The 25,303-nt window shown below is 39.7% G+C and overlaps 1 protein-coding gene across 1 annotated transcript in view; it reads left to right on the forward strand.

The window, feature by feature from the left end:
• Positions 1-25,303, forward strand: part of ATP8A2 (ATPase phospholipid transporting 8A2) — a 306,672-nt gene that overhangs the window by 131,258 nt on the left and 150,111 nt on the right. Inside the window, exon 26 of the mRNA XM_075050583.1 lies at positions 22,667-22,850. Within this exon, the coding sequence (XP_074906684.1) occupies positions 22,667-22,850 (184 nt within the window). The remainder of the gene's footprint in view (positions 1-22,666; positions 22,851-25,303) is intronic.

A 25,303-nucleotide genomic window follows, 5' to 3' on the forward strand; every position in this document is an offset into this window, starting at 1 on the left:
CTTTGGAACATTTAAATTGTATTTAATTTTATATTAGCAGGTCACGTAGCAAGACACTGAGCTCCTTTTGGAGCTATGATATATCAAAATTTGAGAGTTTATGGGATCGTATTCCTCTGAAACTGAAAAGGATTAGTCATAGTCAGTAAACAAAAAACATCTCTTTAGCGTGGGTGATATGGCAAATGCATGGGGCTAAAAGGCTGCTGTTAGTCAAATGTGTGGTGGTGACTTGTAGTGATTGAGGAAAGTCTTTGTAAGTACTACAGTGCACTTAATGCAGAGGAAATCACGCTGGAAGAAGCAGGCACTAGCATTGTTTCATGGAGAGGACTGGCAGAGATGCAAGGTAGACAATAAGTAGCACATTCTTTTAAAAACTCTTAAGGGATGGGACCCAAAGCAAACAACCATATGAACTCAGTGTTGAAAGTAAGTGTTTAAAAAAAACTTCCAGTGTAAAGCTATTTGCTTGTGTTTATTTTTTTCATGTACAAATGGACCTAAATTAAAGAAAAAGATGAAACAAGATGGAACATAAAAAATAGAGCACTGCTTGCCTGGAAAAGGTGTGTGCTTGGTTTGTGGGTTTTTTTCTTTCATTTCACTGGAAACTGACTTTGGGCTCACTGTGATGCAAAAGTCTCTTAATTTTGTCTTTGCCACCAAGATCCCTTTTTTCCTCTCAGGGAAAAAAAACCTCAATCCCTTTTCTGCTTCTGTATTAGGCTAAATGTGTTTACCCAAAGCTATTACTGGAGGGGGGACAACACACCCAAAAACCAGAACCCCACCTTTTTCTAAAAGCTAGAACATTCTCGACATTTCAACTCTTGAAAAGTTTGATTTACGTTATCCTAAATCAGTTTCCTTGATGTATTAATCAATACTTTCTCTCCGTTTTAAAACAGGAAATAGCTTCAGTCTGTGTTTAAACCCTGCGACGTCTCATGTCGTGACCTTTTAGTAGTTTGTTCCTTTTCTGCCCCTTCCTCTGTTTTTCCTTCTTTTCCTTCTTACAAAAAGGCCCCTCAGCCTGTCTTTGGGTTTTTCCTGAACAGTTGGAGCTGTAGATACTTCAGTTTCAGTTCCTGCTTTGGGTATGTGTGTCTTACAGGCTTCCAGCACCGACTGTCTCACTCTCTTTGGCCTTTCCCTTTGCTTTCCTTTCCCTTTCATATCATACTGTATTCTTCCCAACTCTTTAGCTTCTTGCACCCACTTCAGCCCTGGGGTGTAGGCTTCTAGTAGTGTGAAAACCCTCTGCTCCATCTGCAGAGATAATGAACTTCTTGACACCAGCTGTATAAATCACTGTTGTAAATGGTGTGTCAAGTAGGTAGGAGCATATGGGAGGCTAATCCTGCTGTCCAAACAGGCAGTATAGGCATCCAATGATACTGTGCATTAGGAAATGGAAAGCCTATATTTTTTTGTGGCATTCTGTTCGGTAATTCTATAGTGTTAAATCCGTTCCTGAAGGGGTATGGGGACACTTAGTATCTCTCCACTGGTTTTCATTTGTTTCATTTGGAGACCTGACAAACCAAAAGTATCGGAGAGCTATTAGTCTTAGCTGAGTAGACATGTATTGAGAGAACCCTGTACATAATTTTAACAGACCTTGGCATAATTAACAGGATCTTCTAGGAGGGGCCCCAGGACTAAACTGGCCAGGATATCGTGCTTAACTTCTGCAGACATTGAGAGTGGAGGCTCCTGGCAGGGCAGCTGTCTGACAGGACACCGGTGCAGGGAGGAATGCTGGTGTTAACTTATCCATTCATGTACCAGAATAAACAGATGGCACTGCTAGACTTCTGCATGTTTTCTTTCCTTTTGGTGCAGATATTTAGTGTCTTTATGAACAGAAAAGTTTGTTGGTTTCTTTTTTTTAAAGTACAGAAGAAATGTATGCTAGCTTGCTGGCTGCTTTATTCCTTTCTCCTTCCCTACAAGATACTTTTTTTTTTTTTTCCCCTTAAAAGAGACAAGTCTCATGAGTGCTGTCCTCAAGTTCAGTTTCCTGGTTGAAAATCTGCATACGGTAATGCAATATTCCTCTCCAGGAAAAATTTTTATGGCATATGTAAATGAAATAAGACCAGCCCCTAGTGGTATTGACAGGATGCTGAGAAGGAAGCTGACTGTGTATTAACGTGCTTTCAGCTTAGGTCATTCTCACCGAACCCTGCAGCTCTGTGAGGTTCAGCTGCTTGGTGGAGATGACTTCGCATTCTTTCAGTGACCCTTTGTGAAATACTGTTTCATTAATGAGAAATATTTTGTTTTAGAGACATGTCTCCCTAACTGTAGATGGTACTGCATCGGATGTGTAATAGCTCTGTTTATACAGGCATAATTAAAGAAGTATGAGCAGGAATCTGGCCAAAACCTGGTGTAAACATAGTGGGAATAATTACTTTCTTTTGTGATCATTCAATTCTCTGGATCAAACTGGTCTCTCCAAATTTTAGTCCCTTTGGGACTGGTGTAGTTTCCTTTACTTAAACTTCCAGAGAAACTTTGATTTCTATCAATTTCTTTGTTTTCAAAAGCCAGGACTTTTAGTGGGAGTGGAATGAGGTTTCAGCAGACACAAAATATCACTGGTACATGGGTGCACCAGAGCAGTTTCCAGGCTCACTGTGGCATTAGATATATTGCCCTTTTAAAAACAACTTGGATTGAGGAGACTTCATAGTTCTCTTTTTCAGGAAAAAGAGAAAAATGATGTGGACAAAACTGATCCTCAACATCTTACTGTGTACTTCCTAAAATATGGTGTTAGTTGGTGCATTTCTTGCAGAAGTCATCAAGTTGCCTTATTTCACAGCTGGAAGCTTCCTTGGGATGCTGGAGCACTGAGAGTTTTTATTTCCTATGTTCAGGAGGCAGTAGGCTTTTTGTCTGCTTCCCATAGTGCTGTGTTCAAAGCAAAGCTTCACACGTGTTCTTTTCCCTTTTAGCAAATCTGTGCAGCAGAAGGAAAAATATCCTTCAATGAAGTAATTGGTTGTTTCCACCAAGTGTTCTCTGTTTAGAAGGTATGTTGTTAGTAAAGCTGAGGAGCTTCTGTCAAGCAAAACACTAGCAAAGGAGAAAAATAGCAGGAAGTTTTCTGTAGCACGAAAATTGAGTTTGTGTGATGCAAATTTTGTAGTACCATGTCTGATTGAAGAGTCCTCTGACATCTATTTGAATGGAGTAATGAGTAAGTGCAATTATCCAAACCAAGGTAGCTAGACTGATCTCTAGAAGTATTTCCATTAGACAGTGGTGGCCAACGTTTTGTCACAGAACATGTAGTACAGTTTATATTGAGACACTTGCAGACCACGTGTTCCATGAGTATCCTCTGCCATGTAATGAAACCACTGCCCTCTCGTTCTCTTGTCCTATAAGTGGTGACTCTTCCCTCCTATCTGATCAGGTGAGCACCTGTATTTGAGTCACACCGTGCATTTGCTTTTCATGTTCACTTCCAGTAAGAATAAAGGCATTACTGGAGGTAAATGTACTTTGGCAAAATATTGTTTTAATGTTTTGGCTAATTTTTTGAGTTTGCTTTTTATATTAAATGAGGACTCAGGAATGGTTAAGGAAAAATACTTGGTGTCGTCTTGCACGTACGCTATGGCTGACTGAGTCTTTGGGGGGAAATATCGTGGTGTAATAACATCTCCCAGTTTGTTATCCTCTCCTGGTGAGAGCTCCTTGGGATTTTGCTCTCTCCCCCTTTGTCTTTTCTCTTTGCTTTGCCTTCTGGAAGTGCGTTAGCTGAATTAGACATGTAAGACGATCGGCCCCAAAGAAACAAAAATATCAGTAAATACCAAATTATGTGGATGAAGAATTTAATTCTCCCTGTTAGCTGTCTGACATTTTAGGAATAGCAGTAGCTGTGTCGTCTTATGTTTTTTTCCATGCCTCTCATTTCTTGAGAGGATTTCATTAGTACTACTGGTTAAAAATCTGTCAAAGGCTGAATATTCTTCTTAATGTTCCACTGCTGTTGCATGTTCTTTTTATTTTTGTCTCTTACTGCTGAAGTAAAGAAGGAGGAGCTGTGGTACCTATGCAATGAAATGAAATTAGATCCTTTAATTTTCTTTGCAGTTGATTTTTCTATTAGAAATTTTTATCTTGCGATATTTTTTTGAAGATCTATATGATCGTGTCATGAGAGTTGATTCTTAAAGGTTACTGCAACCTTCAGATATGTGATTTACAAAAACTGAAGAGTTACTTAAGCCTAGAACAGAACAAAAGCAAAAGGGACCCTGCAATACAGGAGTGTAATAACTGACCTACGCTCTGCCAGATATGGAAAAGGCCAAATCTGAGACAAGGAGATGATAGCAGACCAAGCAGATTAATGCCTAATGTTCATGAAAAGGATTGCTTCTCTCTTTTGTGAACACCCTCCCTTCTCCTAAAAGAAATAAGCAACGAGAGTAGAAACTTTAATTCTCAGTGTTCATAAATACTGTAACTTTTCAAAATCTCAGGTACATTTCAGCTTTTCTACAAATTTTTCAAGTTGTTACTGTACGTTGTTAGTCATAACTGATTTTTTTTTTTTTCCTAGAAGAAAAACTTGCAGAAAAGCAGGTTTACCACTGTCAGGGTTTCCATTCAGAGCAATAAGAAATAATTACTTGGCATGACAGTGCATTATGTTTCACTGCATAAATTGCGATCCAGTTCGTTGCGCTTCTAGAATTAGAAGGTGAGCTGGATTCTACCTTATCCCTTCTAAGAGATTTTTAGTCGGACATCTCCAAACTTAGTGGATAATACTGCAGTATAGCTGTTCTTTGACTAGTGGTAAATCCGTACAGAAACTTAAGTTTGCTATAGTTGTCAGTTAATGATCTTAAGCCCAGTTTCATCTATGAATGTCTGTGTTGGACCAGACCCAATCTAATCCCATTTTTGGTTTCAAACAGTGACCAGTAGTAGCTGCCTTGGGTATGTGTATATAATTAGTGAATGTGAGACCTCTGCTGCCAGCAGCTGTTTCTGTATCTTGTTTTTATAATCCTAGATTGATTCCCCCCCCCCCCCCGTCGTTAAATTTTAAATCTTTCTCTCTGAATGTGTTTAAATTCTAATCTCAATTAGAGAGTGGTCTGTAATCTCAGCCTGGACAGAGGGTGTTACATACTGTGCAGAGAAGGTATTTCTTTTTGCATTTAAATCTGCATGGTAATTTCATTCGATGCCATCAAGTTCTTGCATTTGAAGAAATGATGAATAATCATACTCTGCCTGCTTTTCTTTCCCTACCTCATCAAATATGCCTCTAGTATATTGACTTCTAGTTGCCTTTTTCAGATAAAGGGTCCTTATTTGAAAGCACTTCCACATATTTGATCTTCCCTGCTTCTCTTTTTTTAGACCTCTTCTGGGTCTTCTTATCTGTTTGGGAGAGAAGAGCTGCCTATTGAAGAGTGTTGATGCACCATGGTTTTATTTTATGTGCTTACACAGTGGGGGGTTTTGTCATTTATATTTTGTGGATTTATAAAGTTGTTTCCTTTTTGGACATAGCTGAGCAATTTCTTTATGTGGAGCTGAGATTCCTAGGTCCAGGAATACAATTTACTCCAAAGCCTTGCCTGACAACTGATTGGCTGAAGGTCTGTAAACATGTGGCTTCTAGCTAGTCATGTCCCAGACAAGGGTAGAAGGACTGAGACAAAGGGCTGTTGGTACAGCTGACAAGTAGCTATAGTGCTTGAATTTGTCTGAGATGCATGAAATAAGCCTCCATATGTGTAAATAAATGCTTTTAAGGGCTGGCTTTGTTATGCATACTGAAGGTACCCCATGAGCAGGCTTAAGCTAAGTGTTCTCTTTAGACTGTGGGAGTTTAAAACCACAGCTACTTTTTTTTTTTGGAGATCATGCTTAGGTAAGGTGTGCTACCCGTCACCTGTTGGGCTACTTGAAGAGGACAGAAAAGTGGATCCTGATTTCTAAATTCTATCCTTGTTGTTACTTCCACCAGTTATCCAGAAGGCAAAATGCCTCCATCTCCTCTAGCTTTATCCCTGCCCCCTGAAGTGGACTTAGTCATCTGTCTGTACCTAAAGGAACAATTTGGTTATCCTTATGTGTTTTGTGCATCTGGGACGTGGTCATTTACATCTAACCAGAGATTTGTATTCCTAGCAGTTAAGTAACTTCTAATTATAGATCACTGCCGCAAATGAGATTCTGTTATGCAGCTTTGGTTTAGCAGCAATTTAGGATTTATTAGTATTTTTGAGACAGATCACAAGATTAACAATCTAATTTGCGACAAGTACACATCAGAAAAAAAAGGAGATTGTGCTGAACCCTGGGAGGGTAAAACATAACACACTGCAGCCAGAGTTTGTACTACTTGTGGCACACTTGAAAAAGTCACAGACCATTTGTTCAGGTTTATTTTTTTTGTGTGTGTCTTAGTGTTCTTCTGTAAACACTACAGCAGCTTTGTAGAAAAACAAGGTATTGGGACTAGTTGAAAATGTCTTCAGTAAAGTAATGCCAGAGAAGTTTGTCACTGGAAACTCTCCAGTGAAAGGATGTTGAAAGAAAGGTGAGTCAGTGAAATGGAAGACTGAAGAAGGAATTTTAAGCAGCATAAAAAGGAGAGAGAGGTCATGTTTGTTTTTCCTAATTATGATTTCAGGAGAGTAACTGGCTGCGAAATTACTTAATTATCTTGTGTTTATTGTAAACTCCTATGCTTTTTCTGAAGACACCAGAAGTGCTTTTGCTTCATAAATCATGTTAAATCAAAGCACTTTCATTATATTACAGAGCTCTATAAATCGATGTCACAACTTGAGAAAAACACTTTTATCTGCAAGCACTTAAGAATGCTGCCACTTTCAGAACCATGTAAGACATTAGTAGCTGGCTTGTTCAACTTCTTTCAGCTTTCATGCTGACACGTACCATATTGAAGACATTGGTTGTTTGTATAATACTTGGTTTGATCTTTTTTCCTGGTACTTCCCGTACTGTTGAATCAATCAAAGGAAGTTATTGCTCTGTTGGGCATTAGCATACATTTAGATGTTTCTGCATTAAGAACTGTTCACAGAGGAAAATGCTTTTATGTCAAAAAGGGGAGTAAACAGTATGACCGCAGCTGCTTTGAGCTGTGCTGTTATTTTACCCATGTATATTTGAATATGAGCCTGTTTGTACTAGCAATTATTCCAGTTTGGGTTACATGGTTGTGAAAGGTTCCCTTCTCCCCCCCCCCCCCCCCCCCCCTTTTTTTTCTTTTTTTCTTTTTTTTTTTTTTAATTTTAATTCCTTGAGTCTCTAGCAATGAGGGAAATGCTCATTGCTTTTGATGGGGAGAGGACTCTGTGGCTCTTGTGACGGTTTGCTTCATTTATTGATTAGCATGCACAACTGAGTTGATTTCTTTATCTGCTGCTGTGTGATGTACTGGAATAGTAATGCAAAGACAGTTGCTAGTGCTAAATATTCAGAAATTCTGCATGACATATGGATGTAACTTCCTTTGGAAACTTTTTAGGTGAACTTATTGGGAGAACCCAAGGTCTGCAGAGGACTAACTGATATCTGGACCTTATTCAAGCCTCATTAAAATCTATGGAAGGACTAGCTTTAGACTGGGCTCATAGTGATTACTGTCAGCTGTTAAATTGAGCAAAGAGCCACTTAAAATGCATCTGTGGTTTTCCTAATTGTCTTATTTATGCTGTTCTATAGATGTCACAGATATGTAGTCAAACATAGGAAGGGATAAGGAGGAATAAAAGTGTGGCTCAGATATAAAAGGCTGGGAAATCTTAATGTAGAAGTTAACATTGACCATGATAATTATGGCACAAGGCAACTGAAAAGGGTTTTGTTTTTCTTAGAACATCAGTGTCTTCAGTCAGACCCCTTCTTCACAGTAAAACACAAATATATGTGACTTAGCATTTACGAAGATTCCAACTCTAATACATATGCTGAAGTTTCATAGCAACTGTTATACAGAACTGAGGCTAATAGTTCTATTACTTACTCCTGATTAGTTTTCTTAAATTAGGAGAATTAGATCTAGTTCTCAGTTTCCTTTTACCTAGCAAAGGTGAGGGAAAGAAACTAGAAATACCTGTTACTACAAGGTCTGACTTTCTTTGAAGACTGGGTTGTGATCAGACTTCATGCACTAATGAGATGAAAATGTTAATTTTTGCTAGATTTGGAAATAGTAATGTGGAGACTACTTCTAAAAAATATAAGTCTTTAAGAGGTGACCCTTTTGGAAGGAATCTTTCCCATGTGGAACTTTTTTGTTGGATCAGAGCAGTTTCTGTTGAGTCTACACTGGCTGTCTAGCTTCCTCAAGAGATCTGTTTATTTCTTTTGATGGATTGGCTTTTATGCCAGATGTATTTTTTTTTTTTTCTGAAGAGTCTGTGGCATAAAAATAACCAAGAAATTTTACAGCGTCTACCCAAAGCGTTTTTAACTTAAAGTTGCCAAGTCTAATGTATCCACTGTTAAAATACAAAAATCTCAAGTTAAGGAAATGATGAACAAAGTTATATAAATAACTTCAACACCAGTGGGTTATTCAGGCAAAAGAAAGGGAATGATGTGATGGTGAGAAGAGTCTGAAGTGCTGATGGATGAGGAAAAGGCAAGGCTGGAAGGAGAAGACTGTTTACCTGGGGAAGGTGCTCCAATAACATCAGATGATGACTACACGCAGGGGAAGGAGATGAGGTCACTTCTCTACTGCAGTGCCCAGTTATACTGTGCCTCACTGGAGACCTTTAGCACATACAGCAGCATGTGTAGTAAGCATACTTGGTTTTGAAATCCAGGGCTCACTGTGTGACAGAACCACGTGGGAACCCTCTTCAGGGACCATATCGGTCCTTTAATAGCGAAGTGCCTCCATTGTCACTAAACTGAGACTTCAGGTGTAGAACAGTGTAGATGGAAGGGACCTCTGGAGGCCTACTCCAACCCCTTGCTCAAGGCAGGGTTGTCATCCACAGTAGATCGTGTCAGCCATGACTTTCTGTAGTTGAGCCGTGGAAAGTGCTTATGGGCAGATTCCACAGCCTCTGTGGCAAATTTTTTCCGTTGCTTAACACCTTCATGAAGATGTCTGTGATATCCAACCTGAACCTCCCAGTTTGCAATCTGTGGCCATTAGCCCTTGTTACATTGTTTGACATGATGGGAGAGTTTAAATAACTCTGTTAAGCAGTAGTACAGTGTTGTTGTTAAACTACCCCTTACCTGCACAAGCACAGGTGACACAACCTCTTCTTACAGGTTATGTATTTTAGGCCTTCTCTTTGTGGCCTTGTAAGATGGTCTGTATAGAAATATTTATGTATTTAGATCATCTTACTTAATTCTCTGATGGACTCTTCCCAGTTTCTCTCCTCCTTTTTTCAACTTGGGCTCTAAACCTGGACATATTATAGATGTTGCCTCACCTGTGCTGAGGAGAGGGCTGATGATAACATCTGTCTTTGTCCTGGTCACACTTGTGTACTGCGTCACTACCTGGTACACAATGTGCCTTGACCACACTGTCAGAGCACCTTTGGCTCATGTTGAACCTGATGCCCACCAGAACAACCAGGTCCTCTTCAGCAGGGCTCCTACTCACTCATTGCCCAGCCTGCACTAGTATGTGGGGTTATTTTGTCTGAGGTGTGGAGCTTTGCCTCTCTCTGTCTGAATTTGATGAGGTTTTTTGGCTCGGTCCCTGAATTTCTCGAGGTTCCTTTGAATAAAAGCCCCGCGATTCCTTGTAATCTAGTCCTAGTTCAGTGTCATTTGCAACTTGCTGAGGATATCCTTTTTGTCAGCATCTGGGTTACTGCTGTTGAGCAGGATGGACCCTCACAGTACTCTTGATCATTGCCAGTTGGACACTGTATGTTTGACCTTATTCCTGTGAACTATATTTTTTACAAAGAATGATGTATTAGTTAATGTGTCAAGTACATTAAAACAGTTGGATCCTCGCTTGAGCTAATCCCTCTGCCCTGCTTCAACGTATTGGCTTGTGTTTGGGGTGGGTTTTGTACTGGATATGAACCATGTGAATGAGAATAAAATCTGTATTCCTAAAAATTAAACAGCAGGGCATCTACAGTACTATTATAGCCAAGTGCATTTAGAGAATAAGCAGATTTTCTGTTCCATGTAAATTGTTTAGGTTTTTTTTTACATCCAGAAGATTTAGTAATTTACTTTTTTTGGCATTCAGTCTGTTTTTATGGAGGTTTTTTTAATCCAAAGTGTTAGCTGTGATTTTTTTTAAGTCATGATCAAGTGTGAGTGTAAGGCTATTAGTAGTCTGTAATCTTGATGTTTTTCCATGGGAGAGCTGCTCATGTAATGTCTTCATGAACTGAGTGTTTTGACCACTTTCATGTTAGATGAGAGTTGCTGACTTCTGGAATTTTGCAGTGGTAATATTTGACTATGCCTTGCATGTCACTGCCAGCAAACTTCTAGCAAGGCTACTCTGACCCTATTTAGAGAAATAGGGTGTAGAGAATTGTGTAGTTGTACAGTAAGTGAAGCGGCTTTTCAAAACTTACTTTAAGAAATGTAGTGCCCTGAAGATGCATGCTGGCAGCGAAGCAAGACACCTTCTTTGGTGGTTAGAGTACAGGCTGTGCCACGTGAACTCTGACAGCGAATGCCCATACGCAGTTGTTGTCACCAGAGCAATTGGCACATCTGATCTGAAGAGGCTTGTGATCAGCCTCTTGCATATTGTTGCCATCTCCCCCTGCCCCCCCCACCTCCTTCTCTACGTTCTCTTGGCCACAAGATAGTATGTACGTAAGTATGCCTTGTATTCTGCTGTGTAGACTAGCTTGTAGAGCTAGCAGGAGCTTGTAGAAGGCACTATATGTCTGCCGAGTCCTTCGAACATTACAGCTTTTCACATTATCATATCTATGTTTGGCTTCTGCAGCATGTCTGAAGAGCTTTCCAGTTGCCAGGTCATATTTAAAAGTAGGGCTCACTTTTTACCTCAATAGCCTGTTTGGCTGAGTTTTTTCTGTGCATTGTATTTTGAAAATGAATTGCTGTTATTTGAATTTTGCTGGTGTGTTAAATATACAAACTTATAAACTTCTGATATATAGTAAACAGGTTTATGTGAACTTAGGCTTCCAACTTTTAGCTTGTAACTAAAAAAGTAAAATTTACTGTGTAAATTGAGAGTAGACTACATGCTGCTACAAAAGCCATTTTATTAAGTCAGGTGAGCATGTATAGGCTCTAAGCCTTTCTCTAGACAGAAAGCACTGTAAGCTGACTTGCTTTTAATGGCTGAATTTGAAAAAGAAACCATCAACATAGCCATACTGATACATTCTGGTACATGTGGAGGGTTTCCTATCTGACTCACAAACGCTGCCTTCCTGCTTCCTATAGAGCCCATGAATTTTTAAGTACTGGGCAAGTAATCTTTTTTCCTCCCACATTTTTTATTTCTAATCTCACTTGAGTCATGAAGAGTGTCAGTGAATACAGTTCAACTTCTAGCAATTCCTTTTTTGTTTCAATTTCCATAGTATCTTTTTAAGAAGATGTTTCATGTGGTCTGGCTCATTTAGCTCTTCCAGTTGTAGCCTAGGCTATGGGTGATTTAAGTTACCTTAGCAATAGTAAGGTACCTCTGTCTGATACTTCAAATTCCATTGGCACTAATGACTTGGACGTGCTCAAATTTGCTGTTACTATGGCACTAATGGTCTGAAGCAGCTCAGTGCTTAAAACCACTGTAGCAGTGAGAGCATGCCTCTCTTCTTCTAAGACCAATGTGGTATAAAAGTGGACGTGGAAGAAATCTGTTCTCCTCTGCCCCTAGTAATGGGCTGGTACTTTATGCTGTGTCTTAGTTGCCTAACGGTTCATCTTGAATGACCACAAGTTAATAGAAAAGGGCTCATTATAATGCCTGTGGAAATGTTTCAAAGCTGGTTTTCTCTCCAGGAAATAAGGTCCTTCAGGCAATATCCTTCTGCTCGCTTTCAGGAAAAGGTTAACTTAAATGCACCTATCGTCTCTCTGCTGTTCTAAAGCTTGTTATGTGTAATTGTTCAGGTGTCTCTTTATTCTCCTTAAGTAAAAGGGGTGGTGGAAGGGAAGATCTGTCCTGGCACCTATTACTTAGCACTAACTAAGCATGTCCTGTGAAACCTGGGCATGTATGTTACCAAACTGGAACTGCAGCATTTTGTGTCCTTTCTATAAAGATGCAAAGGTTTGATGTTGTGAAGACTTGGCTCCTAGTTCTGTATTCTTAGTCTAATTCAGGAAGCAAATTGTTGGCCTAGTTTGAGCTATTAAGCAAAATATTTGTGCTTTTTTTGACTGTCTGTACTCCATGGAGCACTGTCCTGTGCAAAGATCTGTCTGTACTGGTATGACTGATCCTGTGGTCAGAAATATGGATGATACCAAAATTATATGGGCAAAAGAAAATCAGCTCTGAGTTGAGATGCATGCAGAAAATGCAAACTGCAATTTCTTTGATGCCTTTTTTTCAAAACCCCTGAAGATTCCTTTCAATAATAGCAAGGTAGCCAGCTTGGAGCTTTCAGAAGAGGCGTGATTCTGAAGTCAGTGCAAGTTTGGAAAAAAAACAGATGGAGTTGAGTTTTGTGAGGCTTTTCCTCATGTGTTACGCACTTCAGGCTGCACATAGACTGTTAATAAGAGTGCTAAGGAGCAAGCATGGACGCTGGACTGTGATTGTCTATCCTGTACTGTTAAAGTACACCCTGACTTTGCCTGGACTGCCCCAAAATGCCTGGACAAGCTTTTGGGGACAGTCAGCTCAAGCAATTACTTGCCGAGTTTGGCAGGGGTGCGACCAGACCAGGTTGGTCTCCTCTTGCCTGATAGTTGCCAATTCTATTCCAGTAGGCGGTGTGCTCAAGCCCTGTGTTACAGCCTGTGACGTGCGGCTTCGGTTTCACGTGCTCTTCTCTGCCACGGGGTCCTCACACTTGAAAGGCACTTGAAAATCAGGGGTGCAGGGGACCAACGTGTGTTGTGTTTGTTCTGCCGTCTGGTTTTTTCATTTTGCTGTTACAGAAGCAGCTGCTATTAATCAGTGTTGTTTTCACAAACCTCAGGGCATTTCTCTGTCTTAAACCTGAATACGGAAACATTCACCAAGGTACAGATATGTTGGAACCGTATGTTTGAGGGTTACAGGTGCCCTACCAACATGGCCATGTTAGTGGCTGGCCATGGGCAGAGATGCTATTACTAAACCTTCTTGATGTAAATTTGATCGTATTAACTTATAGCGTAGGTGGTGACTGAACACAGCAGAAGCACCCCCTTACTCTAGATGCCATATTGTAATGCTTCAATTTAATCATGAACTTGGAGTATAACTGACTTTGTTCTAGAATATTACTCCCTTCTCATTCCTCCTTCCCTTCAACACTTCCAAGAAAAGAGTGGGGCTTATGTTGAGTCTGAGGTTAGAGGTTGATGTAAAGATCCTTTCTTGCAGCTTGTGTTTGGGAGCAGTGAGCATGCTGTGTGTGTTTTTCTGTAAGTTAATACTTAACCTGGCTGTGAACAGAGCACACATTTAATAGTTGACCAAGACTGAGCTGCTCCCAGTCAGACTTCCAGTTGTCAATGTCTTTTCTATCTAAAAGTGGTCTGAATTTTTTTTAATCTTGGTGGGAACACTCTGGTGCTCAACTTCCCTACTTGTGGAGGGAGTGTGAAAACCAGAAGTTTGGTTCTTTTTTCCTAAATGTCTAAAGATTTAGGGACTTCACCACAAGCATTTTGCTCTTGTTAAATAGAGACTGGACTTAAAGGGAGGGTGGGAAATAACTTGTATTTCTGTGGTGTTGTCATGAAAAAATTTTTTGGGAGCTCACCTTTCTTCCCTGACGCAATATAACGCTGCCTTTGCGGTATACTGATAATTCTGAAATTGAAAATCTTGCTTTTTACAAGTAGGTGGTACTTTCATTTTGGGTAGTGAGTCCTCAATATGATATACTGGTACATTGCAGCCCTCTGATGATAATTACTGGGTAAGATATCCTGCTTTGTGGATTGCCTGTGTCGATCATTTATATGCATTCTCATTTTCTTTTTCATAGGGAGAAAAATAAATCATGCAGAGTTATTAGAACTCTGAAGAAATAAAACTGTTGGTGTTTGTAGCACTGCTGAAATGGCAAACTATCTCAAATTTACTAGCTACATCTACCTTCATCTTCCTCCCACATCACTGATTGTGGTTTGTTTCATATGTATGTGATCCTGGATGAAGCAGTAGTTTACAGTAGTAATGCTGTCTGAAGCTGCTGTATTTTGTATTTCTGAGCTGTAGTTAGCGTGGAGGAGCAGATCCTGCCAGGTGACAACGCTGCCCATGTGGCGTGGTCGATGCTACCACAGTACTGCTGTCCTGCTTCTAGGGGCAGGTGCTCACCCTGGCTCTCCCAGTTATCAGGTGGCTTCACTGCAGGGCAGAGCCTTGCTAAATGTGCTGACGTGCTTATTAATGGCCATAGGCTCAATTGTCACTTAATTTCACCAGGTGTTGCAGAAGTCTATAAACAACTCTGCTGTGTGAAATACATGGCTGCTCGCTCTCTGTCCATGTCCTCAAGGTTATAAAGGCACTAATCTGTACATTATACAGACTGAAATTTTTTTGCTCTGTCATTAGAAAAAGGCAGATTCCTGTGTTGCGTGAGAACTGCTCAGGCTGATTAGCATGGAAATGAATGTGCCTTAATTAGCTTGGGGTGAGGGAAGCTCAAAATTAGATACGTTAGTTTCACTTTAAAAACTTATTATAGCTGTTGCCACTAGTGACCATTATAGTTAAAAATGCAAAATAGTCTCCCATTCAACACTGTGTTCATGCCAACTCATCACTTTCAAAATAATTTGTTTTCTGAACTAGATTTTCCCTATTTAATCTTTGCCTCATAAAGCAGGTTGGGAGAAGGGCAATCAAGACAGAAACATGCAAGGAGGTATATCAAAGAGGAAGAAGATGCTGACTTGATACTTAACCCTGTGTTCACTGGGGTGCGGTGTGTTATATCACACTGCTTAATACATTGAATCCAACTTATAAAAAGATTGTTTCGTAGTGCTTGTCCTCTGGAGATTTCAGTGGCAACTGTGAGTGGCAAATGAGTTTTTAAAATATGGAATGCAAGTGAGAAATTCTCTAGTGATACATGTATTTAAAAAAACCAACATATATAATTAGAAAAAAAAAAATCTTTGCTTTTGTGATAAAAAGGTACTAAGTGAATTTGGATTCTTCCTTTTCAGAAGACTGTATGTTTCAGTGGCTTTATAACTACAAAGAGAGCTTTATATTAAGAAGGTATTTCTATTATACCTGAAGTGATGCAGAAGGGACTATTTTGGTAACAAATTAAGAACTGCCCCATGTTCTGTGAACATGTATGGGGGGTGTGTGTTATGAGTTAGAGCCATGCTAGGCATCAAAAATACCCTCTTCTGGATAACCTGAAATTTAGATGTAATATATGTTGCTCAAAGTCAAGTGTGTGACTGGCACGTTAGTGAGGCTGAAAAACTGAAGGAAGTTTTTTGTTTTGTTTTTATAACAAGATGAAATGAGAGTCCTGATAAGTGCAATAGGATGTAAAACTGATTTTGAAATTAAAAAAATAGACCTGAAACCAGTCTGATAAGTTTGAACAAGTGAAGCAGTTTGGAAGATGGTCTGCTCGGGAAAAAAAATGAAGAAAGTATGGAGAAGTGAGATTGCAGCTGAAATGACAAAGGGTGATGAAGCTGTGGTTGTTTTTATGGAAGAAAGAAGCAGGAGTTTTAAGAGAAGGGAAGGAGGACATGGTATATCAATCAGTTCAGCATCGGGTGCCTGTGTCAGGAGGAAGCAGGCATTCTACCTTGCCAGAAAGCAAGAGAGGAAAAGCTTGTGTGCCTGATGAATTTGAAGGTATTTAGCACTGCAGTAATGTAAGATGGGTTTCACCCTGTGTAACTTTGCATGTCAGTAGTAGGCTTTTTCATGTGAACTAGTTACCTTCAGCCCCTTTTACCTTGGTGGAGAGAAAAGGGCACTTGTAAGAGGAGATGAACTATACCCTTAAAGTACATGTCTAAAATAAGCCAGATGAATTGCACTGCAGAAGTGCCTGTTTCTCTCCCATTGACTATAAAAGGAGCGTGGTGTGATTAGTGCAGATAGAGATGTCTCCATTGGAGGCGCTTATATTTAGTTGGATGAATTCCTTTGGTGCTTTTCATGAACATTAAACTATCCATCAGTTCACTCAGCTGTCTCCACAGTTTTAAGTACTGCACCAGAGCCAGTCCCTGTGAAATTTTGGTTGTCAGCAGGTGAAGGAGATTCAGAGCACATGGTAAATTAAAAGCATTCAGTGTAATGCACATTTTGAATTGATATGATGTGTGTGTGCTTTTGTTCACTCTTCTTCTGTGTGTGTTACTCTGTCATCATAAGTCGGTCCCAGATATCTTGGAGCATCATGACTGTAATTCAAGACTAGCCCTTGTTTGGATGACACATGGTTGAAATCTGCACCCTGGTGTGTGTCAGGAGAAATCAGTGTGTAATTAAAAACTGCTAAATATGATGTCATGGTAACGTTCTTTGCTTTCTGAGTATTACTTCTGGTAGTGTGTTAATTTATCTTGCTCCTTTTTCTGGGGACCAAAGCATACGCTTAACTGTCAATATTATTGACAGCTCTCAGCTCTTTGTGGGCTGTCTTCCATCTCTGCCTTTTCTGAAGATGAGGTCACTAAGCATTTTAAAGTACTAGTGTATTTTATGATATAACAGGGTAAAATCATGTTTACTGCAGTAAAGGTGGGCTCTTAAGGGTCTCTTGTGTTGCATTAACAAGGCATTTCGAGGAAGTAGAATATCAAATTAATGTTTCATGTTAAAGACATTAATGTCTTTTGTGTTTAATCCTTGTTACAGCATGGAAGCAGAAGGAGGTAATGCTTGAAGCAGCTTCCTTCCTTGCCTTCCTCTTTTTACAAATGAACATTAAAAATTTATAAGGGTGGGTAAGAATGTCTTAAGAGTATTTTGTATCGACTTGGGGGTGGGGGAAGTATGCAGTCTTCAACAGAAATGCTCCAGTCTCTTTGTTTTCGGCGAGGGGACCCACGAACAAAAAAATCCCCACAAAAAACAACAGCTGTAGAGGGAATGGAGGAGAGTGCTGAGAGTGTGTATCAAGCTGTGCCTTGCTCAGGTGTGGAAGAGCTTGTGGGGTTGCCTTCTCTTTGTTGCCTTGTAAGATGGTCTGTATATAAACAGATCTCTTGGAAATTACTTAATTTTTTCTGTCTATGTCTTATAGATAAAAGGACTCCGACAAAGTTTACTTATCTTGTTCTTCATTAATCATGTCTCTTTTTATACACAGTTGGTAGTCTCAGTTGCTAGTTCTCGAGCAGAACCCTGTCTTCATTGGGTCCTTTAGACTCGAAAGAATAAATAAAACTAATAATTTTCTGAAATACTGCATTGTAATTTCCCATCTGTGGTTTATGTCTGTATACTTTGAAGCATCTGCAATGATGCAGCTGTAGTTTAAGGGCCTGTGTAAGAAGTATTATTTACAATTGCCATCAGTTGCGCTCATGCATCTGTAACTGTGCAATAAATACAGATATGCGTAGGGACAGAGTTAAGAAACTGTTTCTCACTTCCTGCTGATAGTATCTTGTGGAGTGTAGCTGACCTATGTGACACAGGACAGGTTGTGCTGATTGTGTCCTTCCCAACTCATTTGTGACTGCATCCACCTTGATACATTAGATGGAGTCTGGGAATAAGAGGGGTAGCTGCCTTGCCAGATTGCAAGAAGTGCAGTAAAGGAACTGATTTGATTTAAATCAGTTGCACAACATTAAAAATTGAAGTTAAAGCTGTATTGTATTGCTTTGCTTTGTTAAAATGTGTATTTTGATGTTTTGCTTCTACTTAGTTTTGAGGTTTTAAAAAATTTTGCTACCAAAATGGGTTTCTAAATAAAATGTTTGCTATTTATTTTTTAAAATATCACCACTTCACCAGTTGGGTGTTGGGGTTTTTTTTTGCGTGTGTGTGTGAAATCTTTCACTGAAAGATGACAGAGCTGATATGAACTTGTGAATTGCTCTGGTTGTCCCATAAGTATTCCCAGTGAAGAAAATTGAACTGGAAGATTTTCCATCTGTGCCTGAATTCTCTTCCTGAAGAAATAAAGTAAGCCTGAGCAAACCTTCCAGCAAAATGCTGAGTAGAATCATAGTATATTTCAAGTTAGAAGGGACCCATAAGGATTGTAGAGTGCTCCTTGCAGGACTACCTAAGACTAAACCATATGACTAGAACTTTTCTTAACAGGCAAAACATATCAGGTAAGCAGTCTGCTCATGAACGTGTGCACCCAAGCTAAAGAAGTAAATGCAGACTGAAGGTTTGAAGCCATTAGGAGCTCATCTGCAGAAGTCAGTGGGAAGCCACTTAACATCCTCTGTGGAAAGCAGCTGTGTTCCTGCTCTGTGCTGTGCCCTGTGCTCTTTTTTTCATGAGCTTCCTTTAAGTACAAGAGGGACCTTTAAAGTATTTACTGATAGTAACAGTGTAGTACTGCATTATCTGGAAACCACTTACCTCTGCCTCCTTCCACAGTTTCTGTATGGGTTTAAGTGACCTGAGGATAATTGGGCCCATATCTTTCTGAGGGTTCTGGGCTCTGGGCTGCATTTCTCTCCCAGCTTCTTCCCAAGGTATAGTGCTTTGTGCCCTCTCTTGCTTCTACACACACCATTACAGAGGAGGCAATGCGATATCAAGGCATCAGTCATCTCCCTCGGGGTGGAAACTGCTTTCTGTATTAATCTGTTAAAGGTGCTGATAAAGACTAAGCAAGTTTGAGACTGAGGAGAACCTTCCATTTTTCCATATCAGTTTTTACTCTCTCAAGAGCAAGGCTACTAGAAGGAAGTCCCAGAGGTGGGCAAGTAGCAGGTCTGTTCTATGGCTGACACTTGACTTTATGCATCGCTTCCATCATCCATAAACACGTTACGTTGCACAGCCAATTGTTGAATGCTAAAAACTTTATAAAGCTGCAGTCTTCACCCCAGGCATTCTGCAGCCCAAACAGGTTAAATTCAGATTCTCAAGGAAGCATATTGAGCAAGCATCTGATGACTCGACCTGGTCGATGTAACCGTGGTATTTGAAACCTGACTTTTTTTTTTTCCAGGAGTATGCATAAAAGAGAGAATCAGTCTAGACTAAGTTGGTTGTATCTGTTGTCAAAGATGCTTTTGAGCGGTGACAATAAAAATAACTGATCTGTAAACCAACATTCCCAGTGAACTCTTTTGAGTTGCACTCTTAAGAACCTTTATAAGAAGCACTGCTGTCTGACCAGTGAATGAATACATGAGTAAGCAGAATATTTTGATGCAACTGATGTCTTGCTCACATCTTAATTCTTATTTGGGTGTATATCAAGGCAAGGCTTACATCCTGATATTGCTGCAGTGAGCTCTGCAGTGAAAGCCAGGGATGTTCCACCAAATGATAATTACCAGTAGTTGCCTGTCGCTGCAAAATTTTTCTCCAAAGTAGCTAGTTCTTTCCTTGTGCTTTTTACTTTGAACTTATTCATTTGTCCAGGAATCTTTGTGAACTTGGCTATTCTTCCTCCCCTTCCAAGATACCACCTGGGGGAAGCTGCAGGTTAATAGTGTCCTGTGCTATAATCTTCCAGTAATTCATGTAGACAGCCTATCAAATGTGCAGAAATGGGCTGCAGCTCTGATCATCTGGCTAAGGGGATTAATGTCATCTAATGCAGTGTGTTGGTCCCAAATAGATTACAAGGAGCAGAAGAGGTAGGGAGGCTGAGAGTGTGAGTTGGAAGAGGAGAGGAGTAAAACCCCTCAGGAAATCAGTAGCCATCTCAATTTGCAACTTTTGTATTTCATCCTCTTTGTGCAGCAAAAAGTGTTCTCTGGAGTTTGGGGCTGTACTTGATGGGAAGGTGTCAAAGAGGATGCTTGCTATAAAGCTTGTGTTTAGATTAAACACCTATAGTCAAGTAACACTTTGTGCTGAAATATTGTCTTTGATTTCATCTTCTTAAATCAAGTGCAGAGATATTTTTGGTGTTTAAAATATAGATCTAGTGTTTCCTGTAGCTTGTTTAGTCTTACTAGGAATATAAAGGTGTTAGTCTTTAACTGGGTATTATATAACTGTGGGTATAATTAACTTTATTTGGTCAAGACAGTAAAAGCATACTCTGTGTACATTATGTACTAGTTGATAAATGAGTTTATATTGAAGCATTCCATTGATTTGACAAATAATGGGTCATTAATGGCAAAGTTGACTTAAAATCTGAAGCCGCACCTATACTGCAGGCACACAAGTGAATACAGGATATATTAGCTTGCCTGACATGTCGCAGCTAAACTGCACTAGAACAAGCTTGAGCATCTCTGCCACATTCTGGTCATGTCTGAAATGTCTGTAGACAAGCTGCTAGTTTAAACTACAGAATCAGAGATGCTGTTCACAGTCTGTCTTTTTTCATTCCCTTGTTACTTTAAGCCTATTTGAAACCAGGGAACAACTTAGCTATTTCTATTGCCACGTAACTGAAAACTAAATGAACGCAAACTGGACTTCTGAGACACGTGTGTGTCTGAGGAGGGTGTTAGCAGATATGCACAGTGCTCAGCTGCAATGAAATAATTGCACAAGGGGACTGCCAAAAGTATATGGTCCTGTGCACTGGAGGTGCCCCTGGGGCTGGTAATGGGGGTCTGTGCACTTGTCAATCCCATCCCTCCAGCACTGGCTCCAAGTCCCTTTGGAGTTCCTATTTTATGGTTTGTGGTCCTTGTTGACTCCTTGCTCCATGCTTTAGTACTTTATTATGTGAATATTGGCGGGGGGGGGGGGGGATATGTGTGTGTGCACATGTATGTATGAGAGAGAAGTTAAAATTTTATGTAGCTATATTCAGAGCTGCTTTATAACTACAAACCAACACCTTTCATGCATCGTATGTTAGTTAGTGTGTTTGGGGTTTTGTGTTGGTATTTAACTGGGCCCCTACAGTGCCAAGTGGTGTTTTCATTGCCAGGTAGAGTGCTTAATAAATCTATCCAATGGTATTAAGTAAATTTTATGGCCCAGTCAACTTTTTCCTGTTTTCAGCTTTTAGGAACAGGACAGCTGCTAGACTTTTCAGGTGGTTTAGTTCACATGTGAATTTTGAGCCCAGCAAATTTTTCTTAAGAACTCTTTCTCCCCCAGTTACTCATCAAGTTATTTTAAGAGGTGATCAGCACTAAACAAAATCAAGGCTATAAAGCAAAATGCTGAACAAGATAACTGCTTTTTTTTTAATCAGCAGTAATCCAGCTGGGCGTATTAAAAAGCTGTGTAAGTTGCTCCCAGAGGATGTAGACTCTGGAAAAAATGCCATGTAAAAAATCTCCGTCTCTGCCATTCCCCAAGCTCCCCATTCTCCCCCTATCTTAATAATAAAGCTTTTAGATCAGTTACATTTTATTTTTTTTCTGAGTGTTATGTGGCTGATTTGAGATGTAGAAAAGTTTTGTCTAAAGCTTTATTTAAGGGAATACAAAATAATTTGGAACTTGAAAACTGATGAGGAAAGGAATTAGGGTTGTTTGTACAGATGGGGTTAGAATGGAAATATTTAATCTACATGTAGGTATTTCCAGAATACCTCATATGATTTGGTAACCTGATCCACCTTTTCCATAAAAAAGGGCATTTTGGGTGTCTTATCCAATTTAGTAACCTAGTCCTGAGTATTTTTCCACTTCTCCCTGGTTTAGACGAGTTTAATTCTATTGAATTCCATGAATTTTTATCAAACTGGAACTGATGTTAAATGAGAGGGGGATTTTGTTTTTGAATTGGCATTCAGTAATGTCATCACTGAAGTCAGAGTTGCACCAGCATGCAAGGTGTATGTGAGATCAGGGAGAGGTCTTATTCTTTCTAATTCTAACTGGATAGTCTGAGATTGGAAAGATGGCCCTGGCAAGTGGGGAAGTAAGCTGGAGGAGGAAATAAGGTAAGCCTGCAGTACCTTTTGCCAAATCACTGAAAATGTGTGATTGATTTACTCTCTGAACATATTAGTGGTGTTTCTCTTCCTGGATGGAGATGCACTGTTGACAGCGGATAGGGAAGCCTGCACTGTTAATCTGTAAACCATTGTAGTTGAAGAGGTAAATCCCTTCTCCGGTGTTCCCAATATAACATCATTGGTGTATGCCAAAGTGTATCGCGTGGGGCTGGGGGAGGAAAACAAAGCTTTAAAAGCTTTCATATCTATTTGGTCTCTTTTGTATAAAATATGAGCAAATAATAAATGTGAAACTATTTTTAAAGCTACTTTCTTCTGAAATAGTTTGGCACAGGTTCTGAAACTTAGTTGTTGAATAAAGGAACTTCCCAGCAACTGCCCTTTGATTACTTCTAAATGTAGATTACAGCTGTTCTTTTGGGAAAGGCACATAGCTCAGCATGTGAGAAACTGACACCTTTTTCTCTCCTTTTCAGAGTATCTCCTCTACAGAAGTCTGAAATAGTAGACATGGTCAAGAAACACGTCAATGCCATAACACTTGCCATTGGGGATGGTGCCAATGACGTAGGAATGATCCAGACAGCTCACGTTGGAGTGGGGATCAGTGGCAATGAGGGCATGCAGGCAACCAATTGCTCGGATTATGCTATCGCACAGGTCAGAGGCAAAAAAGAGCAACTGCCATATCCTGTTGTCAGAAACGCGCTGTGTGGCCACGTGGTGCTTGATGGCTTCTCCTAGCCTTCGAGCTAGGAGCATCTCTGCTTGTTTCCTTTTCAAGGCATCTGTCTAAAACAGATACCTTGGATGTATTTGGGGGATTCGTTATTACAATATTGTATTCTTCAGGGCAAAGCTCCACCTCCCCTCAAAGTTTCAGTTTCTTCCTGACAGCTGCGCAATGTCCTGGCTCTTCAGTTATCAGGAAGAGGCGCTTCGTGTGATGCTGATGTTAATATGCTTTTATGTGTAATTTATCTCTCTTGGTGCGAGCTGTTTTCTCTTACTATGAGTAGGCATTATAACCAGGTGTGTAACAGTTTGGCTGTTTGGAAATACTTATTTTGAGGTGTCTCCTCCATTTATTTTTGTTTTGTTTTTTTATTCGGCCCCCACGCCCCCCAGCATATCCAAGAATTGGTCAACAGTTCTAGAGAGCTGGCCAACGTTTTCATTTTAGGTATGTTATTTTGAATGTTGTTTGGGTGAGTGCTCCCAAACTATCCCATCAGATTCAGCACTGATTACTTCAGCTAAAGAGAAGAGTAAAAAGCCTTTTTTTTGTTTTACTGAAGAAACCAAGATGTAGAATAAAGATGAAAAAAAAACTATAAGAAAGGAAGGAGGTGCTAGAGTTGCTGCACATTCTCTGAATACTATTTACAGCTGAGGTGCTCGGTGTATGTGTTTAAGGCTGACTGCAGGGCAAGAACAGGCAGAGCTGACAAGAAACAGAGATGATTCACTGTCTCCTCAGTGATCTGTGAGCATCAGCTGATGTTCCCTTCTGGCAGAGTGTAGGTAGATTTGCTCTACCAAGTGATATGAAATGTTACCATCTTCTGATAGTTTCAGTAGAAGGTGAGGTTTTGAAAAGGCGTGGATGATGCTGCTGTTTGCACAGATAGCTGTTTATTGTGTTAATCCTGCTGTGAAGCAAAGTGGTGGTCTTGTATTGCTGCTCTGTTCTGCAGTCTGATGAAGCACCTTCGGTTTCAGGCTTGAATGAATGAGATCTTTCGCCAAATTTATCTTGAAAATTTTAGACTGTTTTATCAAGGGTTTTTCTGTCATAAACAGTGGCATATTCCAAATACACAGCACTATAGGAACTGCCATAATTATAAAGTCCATAGTATCTTGTAATGACTTTGTCATTTTTAACTTCTGTAGACTATATATTGCTTCTGCTGTGTAACTTAATTGAATGCTCTTTGCTTAGACTTCCTCAGATCATTTATTACTTCAATTTTAATAAGTAAGCATATAAGCATGGAAAGTTTTGTCCATAGAGGGCCCTACACACTTAATTCCTTCTGTGTTAGTTGCAGTAACATTAAATTGAGGAAGTAATTCCATGTCCGTGTGTTGCTTCTGCATTAACAAACCTTCTGTCTTTGGATTTAGTGTTAGAATGTGGAAGTAAGTTGCCCTTGTTTTAAATTCCAGTCAGGCAGTTACTGACAATAGTAATGAATCTTCCTACTTCAATATGAAATAAAAGGTTGTCACCCAGCACAGAGTTTTAACTTAAAAAAATTATTAAAACACTGTGGAACTGTGTTTTTTGTGATTGTGTAGAGGAGCTTTGTGCTGACTAGAAAACGTATAAAGGAATCCCTCTTGTAAAGGAGACTAATATTGTAGGGTAATGTGTGTTTTAAGAAAAGTGTTCAAAAGAAAAACTTGATATCTGTGGGTTATATTTCTTTCAGTGAAGACATATAACTCCCACTAAAGCATTACTGTATGTGCATGCCTTGAAGGCAGAGTATGTTCTTATTGAGTAATTTAAGACAACCACTATAATGTGGCATCTCATGTTCAAATGGTATTTCAAACACAGTGGTGCCAGAAGTAGGCACTTATGGGAGAGAAAGTCTATATATAGGCTTGTTAAGGATTCCAGGGGGAATCAAAGCATAAACCAAACAAAAATAAAGGTAACTGTGTCTGACTCTACTCCAAATAGTGCAAGGAGCATCTGTTTGAATCATCCTTTTCCATTGAAATGACACTGCACCAGTGATCCATATTTAGAGAATGGCCAAATCAAATGACCTGTTTAGAGAGACAATAGTAGAATTCAATAACTTTTTTCCTCAGTTAAAAGGCTTTATCATCTTAATCCAGAGAGCAACAGGTGTCTAGGGACGGTTTCATTTTCTTTGCTAGGGAAGCTTCTTTCTTAAACAAATGTTCACGTTTCAGGTTGTTTGGGGTTTTTTTGTTGTTGTTTGTTTGTTTGTTTTAATTTGGCTTGCATTTTGGGTGCATTTTGTTCTCTTACCCCCCCATCTTGACTAAAGGATGAGGTGATGCCATGTTGGGGGGGGTATCTTTCTAAAAGATAATCTCTATATAAAAAAAGTTATGCTAGGGTTGATACA

This window comes from Buteo buteo, chromosome 18, assembly GCF_964188355.1.
Source record: "Buteo buteo chromosome 18, bButBut1.hap1.1, whole genome shotgun sequence".
Taxonomy (NCBI): domain Eukaryota; kingdom Metazoa; phylum Chordata; class Aves; order Accipitriformes; family Accipitridae; genus Buteo; species Buteo buteo.